The sequence below is a fragment of the Balaenoptera musculus genome, chromosome 4 (genome assembly GCF_009873245.2).
Source record: "Balaenoptera musculus isolate JJ_BM4_2016_0621 chromosome 4, mBalMus1.pri.v3, whole genome shotgun sequence".
Lineage (NCBI taxonomy): Eukaryota > Metazoa > Chordata > Mammalia > Artiodactyla > Balaenopteridae > Balaenoptera > Balaenoptera musculus.
Window position 1 is genome coordinate 99,319,087 of NC_045788.1, and position 10,535 is coordinate 99,329,621.

Below are 10,535 nucleotides of genomic sequence, written 5' to 3' on the forward strand. Positions count from 1 at the left end.
TAGCAATTCAATCTCACCTCAAGGAACAAGAAAACTCTCAAACAATCTAACCTCACACCTAAAGCAACTAGAGAAAGAAGTACAAAGAAAACCCAAAGTCAGTAGAAGGAAAGAAATAATAAAGATCAGAGCAGAAATAAATCAAATAGAAATGAAGAAAACAATAGCAAAGATCAATAAAACTAAAAGTTGGTTCTTCGAGAAGATAAACAAAATTGATAAACCTTTAGCCAGATTCATCAAGAAAAAAAGAGAGAGAATGCAAATCAGTAAAATTAGAAATGAAAAAGGAGAAATCACTTCTGACTCTGCAGAAATACAAAGGATTATAAGAGACTACCACAAACAACTATATGCCAGTAGAATGGACAACCACGAAGAAATGGATAAATTCTTGGAAAGGTATAATTTTCCAAGAGTGAACCAGGAAGAATTAGAAAATATAAACAGACCTATCACAAGTAATGAAATTGAAACTGTAATTAAAAATCTTCCAACAAACAGAAGTCCAGGACCAGGTGGCTTCACAGGTAAATTCTATCAGACATTTAGAGAAGAGCTAACACCAATCCTTCTCAAAATCTTCCAAAAACTTGCAGAGGGAGGAACACTCCCAAAATTGTTCTGCAAAGCCACCATCACCCTGATACCAAAACCAGACAAAGATATCACAAAAAAATAAAATTACAGACCAGTATCACTAATGAACATAGATGCAAAAATCCTCAACAAAATACTAGCAAACAGAATCCAACAACACATTAAAAGGATCATACATAATGATCAAGTGGGATTTATCCCAGGAATGCAAGGATTCTTCAATATATGCAAATCAATCAATGTGATACACCATATTAATAAATTAAGGAATAAAGACCATATGATCATCTCAATAGATGAAGAAAAAGCTTTTGACAAAATTCAACACCCATTTATGATAAAAACCCTCCAGAAAATGGGCACAGAGGGAACCTACCTCAACGTAATAAAGGCCATATACGACAAACCCACAGCCAACATCATACTCAATGGTGAAAAATGGAAAGCATTTCCACTAAGACCAGGAACAAGACAAGGATGGCCACTCTTGCCATTCTTATTCAACACAGTTTTGGAAGTTCTAGCCACGGCAATCAGAGAAGAAAAAGAAATAAAAGGAACACAAATTGGAAAAGAAGAAGTAAAACTGTCACTGTTTGCAGATAACATGATAGTATGCATAGAAAATCCTAAAGATGCCACCAGAACACTACTAGAACTAATCAATGAATTTGGTAAGGTTGCAGGATACAAAATTAATGCACAGAAATCTCTGGCATTCCTATACACTAACAACAAAAAATCAGAAAGAGAAATCAAGGAAACAATCCCATTTACCATTGCAACAATAAGAATAAAATACCTAGGAATAAACCTACTACCTAAGGAGGCAAAAGACTTGTACTTAGAAAACTATAAAACATTGCTGAAAGAAATCAAAGATGACATAAACAGATGGAGAAATATACTATGTTCTTGGATTGGAAGAATCAATATTGCAAAAATGACTATACTACCCAAAGCAACATATGGATTCAATGCAATCCCTATCAAACTACCAATGGCATTCTTCACAGAAATATAACAAAAAATTTTACAATTCGTATGGAAATGCAAAAGACCCTGAATAGCCAAAGCAATCTTGAGAAAGAAAAACGGAGTTGGAGGAATCAGGCTACCCAACTTCAAACCATACTACAAAGCTACAGTAATCAAGGTAGTATGGTACTGGCACAGAAACAGAAATATAGATCAGTGGCGCAGGATAGAAAGCCCAGAGATAAATCCACGCACCTATGATCACCTAAACTATGACAAAGGAGGCAAGAACATACAATGGAAAAAAGACAGCCTCTTCATTAAGTGGTGCTGGGAAAACTGGACAGCTACATGTAAAAGAATGAAATTAGAACATTCCCTAACACCATACACAAAAATAAACTCAAAATGGATTAAAGACCTAAATGTAAGACCAGACACTATAAAACTCTCAGAGGAAAACATAGGAAACACACTCTTTGACAGAAACCACAGCAAGATCTTTTTTTACCCACCTCCTAGAGTAATGAAAATAAAAACAAAAAAAACAAATGGGACCTAATGAAATTTAAAAGCTTTTGCACAGCAAAGGAAACCATAAACAAGACGGAAAGACAACCCTCAGAATGGGAGAAAATATTTGCAAATGAAACAACAGACAAAGGATTAATCTCCAAAATATATAAACAGCTCATGCAGCTCAATATCAAAAAAACAAACAACCCAATCCAAAAATGGGCAGAAGACCTAAATGGACACTTCACAAAAGAAGACATACAGGTGGCCAAGAGGCATATGAAAATACGCTCAACATCACTAATTACTAGAGAAATGCAAATCAAAACTACAATGAGGTATCACCTCACACCAGTCAGAATGGCCATCATCAAAAAATCTACAAACAATAAATGCTGGAGAGGGTTTGGAGAAAAGGGAACCCTCTTGCACTGTTGGTGGGAATGTAAATTGATACAGCCACTATGGAGAACAGTATGGAGGTTCCTTAAAAAACTGAAAATAGAACTACCATATGACCCAGCAATCCCACTACTGGGCATATACCCAGAGAAAACCATAATTGAAAAGGACACATGCACCCCAATATTCATTGCAGCACTATTTAGAAGAGCCAGGACATGGAAACAATCTAAATGTCCAATGACAGATGAATGGATAAAGAAGATGTGGTACATATATAGAATGGAATATTACTCAGCCATAAAAAGGAACAAAATTGGGTCCTTTGTGACATGTGGATGGACCAAGAGTCTGTCATACAGAGTGAAGTAAGCCAGAAAGAGAAGAACAAATATTGTGTATTAATGCATGTATGTGGAATCTCGAAAAACGGTATAGATGGACCTATTTGTAGGGCAGGAATAGAGACGTAGATGTAGAGAACAGACATGTGGATACGAGGGGAAGGGGAGGGTGGGACGACTTGGGAGATTAGGTTTGACATAAATACACTACCACGTGTAAAATAGCTAGTGGGAAACTGCTGTATAGCACAGGGAGCTCAGCTCGGTGCTCTGTGATGACCTAGATGGGGGGAGAAGCAGGAGAGGGAGGTTCAAGAGGGAGGGGATATAGGTATACATATAGCTGATTCACTTCACTGTACAGCAGAAACTAACACAACATTGTAAAGCAATTTTACTCCAATAAAAAAAAATGGATTATAAAAAATAAATAAATAAAAATAAAAACAATCCTTTATAAAAAAGAAAAAAATAAGAAAATACACAAAGTATCTAATAAATATACTTACGTTTGAAGGTTTAAGTTTATTAATGATTGTTGTTTTGCCACTATTATCCAGCCCAAGGCACAAAACATGAACCTCCTTCTTCCTCAGGCCAAGCAAGCCTGAAAGTCTGTCTAGCAATCCCATAATGTGAGTCAAGTATTTACAAACCAGCTGCAAGTCAGGAAAAAAAAAGAAAGATATATTACCCACAGGCACCTTAAGAATAGAAAATATGAGCATATGTATCCCAAATTTCAGAACTTAAAGACACAGTGATATTGTGAAAACCATGTCAATGTAGCTCTGCATTTAGTAAACAGAGTTTAAGCTGATTACCAGAAAGGAGACTTAACGGAAATGCAGATTGGCGGATAATAACCCCTGGCAATACAGAATAATGCCCTCGAAATACCTGTACATTTCTCATCGTAACATATAATACTTAAGAAGAAAATGTGGTTAAACTCAGAATCATGTGGAGTCTGCCATTTGTGATACTTGAGAATATCTGCAGCCTTTTCTGGAAATCTGGAACAATGTATGGGCAATGGCATTCATGTGAAGCCTGATGCTGAAGCTTAGAAAGTAGAAGGCAGACCAGAATAACAGAGAAAAACTGAGATTTTGGCTACGTCATTTGAGCCACTGGTCAAATCTTTTTCTAAAGCCAGCCCCATTGTAGTTTGCAATAATACAAAGTAATAAACATTAAATTCACCATTTTTGTTTCTTTGCTTGATTATATCCAGTTTAGGTTATGTCTTCTATCAACAGAAACAAAAAATCCTAACTGATATATTTATCTTAATTTTCCCTTAGTCCTTACGTATATCTTTATAAGTCACCACAAATCCATTTGGGAAGAAGGTTATGTATAAAACACACACACCATTTGAACCTTAATAAATACCTGTTTCTTTGAAACTATAACTTACATGAACTATCCTGTTAAGTATCATTTTAAAAGAATTTTAACTAGTGTACTAGTAAAGAATATGAATGTAAATACCAATCTTACATTTTCATCTCATTTTCTCAAATACCATAACAGTTTCTTTGTTAACTTGTCCCTGAAGTGTTCATTTGTTTATCAATTCTTTCTTTGGAAAAAAAAATCCTTCCTATGCAAACTTTCAAAAAAACTCCATCAGTAATCCAAACATAAGTATTTTGAAGTCAAATAAAACTGCTGACGATGTGTTGCTGGCTATGTGATAACTTCATGGCTATTCATACCCTTCTAAGGTACTGTTAGATTTAGACTTCAGGTCTCCAAATGAAACTTTCCAAAGGTTCTTCCTTTGGGTCCATCACCACCCCCACCTCCCAAAACATTATTATGTGGTGGGAGAAGAGAGATACCACTTTTGCCAGCCCTCAACTGCTGCAGGGACTGCTACAGCAGTAACTACAATACATCTGTATTCCAAACATTTCCTATTACTCTCCAAACCACCATTTTCAAAGTTCTCTTAAAAACAAAAACAAAAACAAAACCCCTCTAAATATCAGTTTCATTTAATTGATTTATTCTCATCTCCATCTAAGGTTCCAGAAGCTTGTCATCTTACAGCTCATTCAGTATTTTTTATTCCACACCAAAAAGGCAAGACCATACCTTGAAGGATGTGAGGATGCAGCAACTTAAAAAATAAGAAGCTTCCAAGACAACTGCATCTGAAAGGTGGCTGCATCATTAGTTTTGCTTAGGTCCCTTCAGAGATCATTATGGACAGAAATTTTAAAACTGAATTCCAATGATGTGCAGAAAAGAGAAGGTGAAGCGCCCCACCCAAACACGGGGCCACGGTTGTCTTACCCAAGGGATGGGTTTGATTTCAGGTACTCCATTTGTGCCTCTTGAATCGACTTTTCTCCTTTTGTTGGAGATGCAAATCTCACTCAACCCATTCCTTTAAATCTCAGCTTAGGGATAGGCATTTATAGAATCTATTTTAAGTTAGCCTTCTGATATCATGAAACAATTCACACAGACCATTTTAATTCAAAGTAAATTTGCTATTACCCACTTCGTTATTAATTGTACTAAGCATATTGATATAGGTTTATATCTTGTTTTCCAATTCCCATACAATTTTGAATAGATTTTAAAAAAATATGACCACTTCTCACATCATCCCCCTCTGGGCATCTACGATAAAGCACTGATTGTCAAAAAGCTTGGTACTTGAATATTCATTTTTTCATAGAACATCGGATTGTGATTTTCCGTCCCCTTTTCATGGATTATCAAACACCTGATGCTTGTTATTGAAATACTGTGGGATATACAATTTAAAAGAGAAGTCAGTTGTTCTAAAAGATATAATTACATTTATTGAAGTTGCTTTATAAACAACTATCATATAGCCTTATATATGCTTCTATTTCTTAGTAATTATACATCTTTATAAATTTACTTTTTGCATGCATGAAATAAGGAAATAGAAGATAATTTAAGTCACTCGACATTCATTAACCATGTCCTAAGTGCACAGGAGGAGATACAGTGCAAGTTTTCTGTAGCAACCTACTCCTATAGCCATGATTCTCGACCCTGGCTGCACACTGGAGTCAGCTAATTGGATTAGTATTTCTGAAGATGGAATCAGGGCATCTGTATTTTAAAAAGCTACACAGTGTTTCTGATGTACAGTCACTATTGAGAACTTCAGGATTTTAGAATAAAGTCTAAACTTCCATGCATAGCTTTTAAAGTTGTTCACAATCTGGCTCCAATCTACCTTTCCAGTTTCTTATTTTACTGTTTTCCTCTCTCTGCAAACCAGCCAATCAAATTCTCTTGGCTGTTATCTGAGGAACGGCTTTTTTTTCTTTTCTTTCTTTCCTTTTTTTGGCCCCTCCAGGCGTCAAAAGGGAATCGTAGTTCCCCAACAAGGGATTGAACCCGGCCCCCTGCAGTGGAAGCGAGGAGTCTTAACCATTGGACCACCAGGGAAGTCTCAGAATCTGCTTTTTAAAGGTTTTTTTTTTTTTTTTAACTTGTTGCCAGAAAAGTCCTAAAGAATTAGGATGTTACCCATAGTTACGAGCTTGGAAGGTAGGCTACACAGAGAGAGAGTGGTCGAGCAAAGAAAACACCATGAATGGTACTTTGTAACTTTAAAAATGTTTCTAGAGTGAATTATAGCACACTCTCACTACCCCCAATAAATATTTTTATTCAGCTTTCAGTTTTTGATGATGAAATTTCAATTATACTTCCCACACAGCAAAGAGGCCCAAATCGGGCAGTGTTAAAACCATCCAATCAAACAAAAATTCACCCAAAGCAGTTCCATGAGTTTTCTGGGGTCCATAGCCCACTTTTTCTTTTCTAGTTCTCACACATTAGAAACAACCACACGGAGTGAAAAACATGAGGAAGAGCAATTCTAAAATTGGCGGCGGAGGGGACTTGGGGGTGGTGCTGGATACAAAAATTGGGGTTGGGGAGATACCTGGTCTTTGAGGTTAGTCTTGCGGGCCCGGGAGCTGCTGAAGAACAGAAATGGACGCACTCGCTCGTATCCGTCTCTGCGATGGGAATCTGGTGCGGGCGTCCCTCAGCCTTTCTCTCTAGGCCTCCATAGAAAGGATCCCTGGGCCTGAGCAAAGCCGCCTCCGCAAGTTGGATGAACGGGGAGCCTCCGGCTCAGCCCAAGCATCAGTGGCGGGTCAGGCGCCGTGGTGCGTGGCGTTCCCCGGGCAACCGCAGGTTCTTCCGGTGCGGAGCCACGCCTCCTCAGAGGTCTCAGCGCGTCAGCCGCAGTGCCCCTGTTAAGGGATTGAAGAGCTCCCCCAAATGCCAGAGGCAAAGCGAGGAGTATTGAAGAAGTGTAAGCGAGGTTGAAGGGGTGAACTGCAGCCTCCCAGCGAGGAGCCGCGCTGTCCCCGGTGGAGCATAATGGGAGTTGTAGGCTCGCGCACAGCCTGCTGGGAAGTGTTTGGCGTCCGCGTTGGCTTCGGGCGTTTCTCGCCGCGCGGTCTCTCCGCCCTCTCAGGCAAGTCGGCTCACAGGGAGCGGCGCACCTTGTGGCGCCCAGAGCGCTGAGGAGTCTGCGTCGACGTCGAGCATGGGCGCAGCGTGGTGGCGACAACTGCGGGACCCGACGATGAGCTCTAGGGCGAGAAGTACGCCGGAATTTCCTGGTTGCCCATCGCATCCACCCTTTTCCAGGCTGTTAGGCCTCAGACCCCGGAGTCCTGGAGAAGTAAAACCGTTCATGCGGGCAAGGAGAGGAGATAAACTCACAGGCATTATTCGGCGAAGGAAGTCTGCCTGAACCTGGTTTCTGAGCTGTCTGATCTCCTGAAGAGATTTCCACGAGGCATAATCTCCTGTGATTAGAGTACAGTCCCCAGAATCAAATCGGCAGGAGGTCAGGAATCAGTAGTCCCAATGCTTAAAGTTAGCCACCCTCTTAAATTGCTCTGGGGTATTATAGTAATAGTAAAGGATTTATCTCCTTTGTTAGCCAGGAGTATGAGATTCTTTACCCCCTCCAACTACCTAGTGTTATCTTTACTACCCTACCTGTTCTTTGGCCTATCAATTTCGGCCTATTAAGTGGATTAGGAGGGTGAAAAAAGAGACTAGAAGGAATTATATAAAAGTAATAATGGGGGAAAGGCTGTATTTGCATGATCATGGGATGCATTTTATTTTATTTTCCAAATTTTCAAATGCGGTTCTGTTATTTTTACAATGGAAAAAAAAATGTTCCGGGCTAGTGACTCTTGTTGAAAGATGAAAACTAACAAAACACAAAAACAAAAATAACCTATAGTTGCGTCCAAAAGAACTTACTTACCAATGTCCTTGAAGAAATGGAGTAGGGAAATATATTCCGCCTTATTGTGTAGCCTTAGGCCAGTTAACGCTGCTCTATTGTTCAGCTTCTTAACCTTCAAAAAAACACTAAATATCTCATCTGGGGGTTTTGAGGAATAAGTAGGTAACAGAGGTATGTATGTTTGGCACATAGTAGGTGTTCAATAAACAATTTCCTATCTTCCTTTGTCCTGCAATTTTTATTATATAGGTAAGATTTTTAAATGTGGTCCTTTAACTTCTGACCCTGAATGAATTTACAATGAGGTATTAATTACTTTTCTGTGTGTCTGGGTATTGTGACTCACTTTGATAAAAGTTGGAAGCTAAGTGCTTACAGCCGGATTTTGACTTTTTTTTTTTTTTTTTTTCCTTAGAGCTAAGTAGAAATCTTATGTTTCAGGAAGCTTTAGTGTACAGACAATTTTTCCTGTTTGGAGTTGATATTTTCTGCCCCTAGGTTGAGTTCTGTTTTTGCTTAGTACAAAACATTTGGTGAACACTGGAAATGAAATGGAGAGATTGGATGTCCAACTTTTCAGTCAATTTAAGCAGATAACATAATTCTTTTTAAAAAATTTGCTAAGTGAATAGTTATCTTAAGGTACATAATTCTCTTACAAAAATTTAGCTAAGTAAATAGTTATCTTAGATAAGTGTAGTTGATGTGTTGGCTTCGTATTATTAGAGATGAAATAGTGGTCATGAAACCCACAATCTACTCAATAATCTAGAAAATGTCAGTTTTGAAACTAACAATCTTAAAAAAAGTAAATACTTCATATGGTTGAATCTGCTGTTTTGGTGCTTTGCCAATCAAAACAGCTCTCAACAATACACTCAAGGCTCAGCATAAAAATTGGTTTCACTTGATTTAAGAAGTTAGTTTGGGTCTCCTTATTATGAGAATAAGAAGCTTTAAAAATGGTACTTAATTTTATGGAGGCTTCTTAAGATACCTGTATAAGGAAAGAAAGTTTCAAGTACTTTATTACCAGTTTAAATTTCATACTGTCTTTTGGACCTGTGGTAAGAATTATAAAAGAGAGAAGAGTGAGATATGATGAGTACAGTGCTATTCTGATTAATTCAGGATACTTTTAATGTATTTTCTTACCAGCAACTTTTAAAAAATATAGAAAATCCATGATTGGTAATTTACTGGATGTTTTTGGAATGAATATTGATAGTCTAAAACTGTTGAACTGTTGTACATTATGTGTATCTTTCAGTCATCTGCAATTTGTATACAGTACTACCTATGCAATGAACAATTTAATTCACTTGAATCTCACAAAATATTTTGCTGATATAAAATCACTATAAAAATATGTACTAATTATTTATAGTGACTTGTGTGAATTTATGTCTTGACCTTAATGATATTATTGTGAAAAATTACAGCTATGATTTTGTCTCCAAAATTACTAATATATGTAAAGAGCATCTAGATTTAATAGACTAAAAGGTAAATTACATTAAATATGATCAACACAATACAAATACACTTCAACCACCAGAACTGTAACTTTTATTTGCTAATAGATATTTTAATAAACAGGCTTACTCCATCTGTAAGACCCTGATAATGCCTCTTAGGAAATCATAGAAAAATAAAATACAATAATTAGTAACTTGTACTTTGTACAAAAATCTTATGTTGCTCAGCAGGTAGTTTTGCTAAACACCATATTCTTTCAGCAAATAGATAGATGACATATGTAATGCAATTCACCGCAAACAATCCCTCATTGAAAGCTGAGCATTCTGTAACACTATAACTTGTAAGCATGCCAGCATGTGAAAATATACATGGAACATCATAATATTACAGTCGATTTTATAAGATGAAAACAATACCACCTTCAAGTAAGTCTGGACTACTTCACTGTCCTAGTGAAGTAGATAATAGGTAGGATTGCAGTTCTATTGTTAACACCCTCTTACTGTGTTTATCTTTCTACCATATTGTGATACAACCAGAAAAAAGAACATAGGCTGTGTAAGGAACCTGAGTGAAAGGCATATATAGAAGCTCTAAATAGTGATGTAATACTAAAGAGAAACAATGCAGTGCTGCACTTCCTTATTCTCACAAACAGATCTTTTCCCCTTTTTGCAAGAGTAGATGGGTACAGTGCTAAATCCATAATTAATGATAAATAACTTTATGACAGGTTACAAAGAGATACATTTTAAAAATCATAGGAAGAAAAAATGTTTTCAGCTGCAGTTTATCATTAGTCAAATATTACTCTATGAGGGACTAAGTGTCTCAACCTAGACAGTTGTTATCTAGGCATTTAATATAAATGTACTATTTAGTATTTAAATAATAAACTTTTTAGGATTTGTGCTACAAAGATTTTTATA

At 37.1% G+C, this 10,535-nt stretch overlaps 1 protein-coding gene across 4 annotated transcripts in view; it reads right to left on the reverse strand.

Annotated features, from left to right (window-relative positions):
* Positions 1-7,195, reverse strand: part of ARL6 (ADP ribosylation factor like GTPase 6) — a 59,893-nt gene extending 52,698 nt beyond the window's left edge. The window contains exons 1-2 of one of the 4 annotated variants that reach the window (XR_005019771.1): positions 6,790-7,195; positions 3,350-3,499 (exon numbers count right to left, since the gene is read on the reverse strand). Coding sequence is in view for 3 of the 4 variants with exons in the window: in XM_036851530.1 (XP_036707425.1) it covers positions 3,350-3,472 (123 nt within the window). In the remaining variant the exon portion in view is untranslated. The remainder of the gene's footprint in view (positions 1-3,349; positions 3,500-6,789) is intronic. The other 3 variants (XM_036851530.1, XM_036851531.1, XM_036851532.1) reach the window with 3 other exon arrangements.
* Between the last annotated feature and the right edge of the window lie 3,340 nt (positions 7,196-10,535).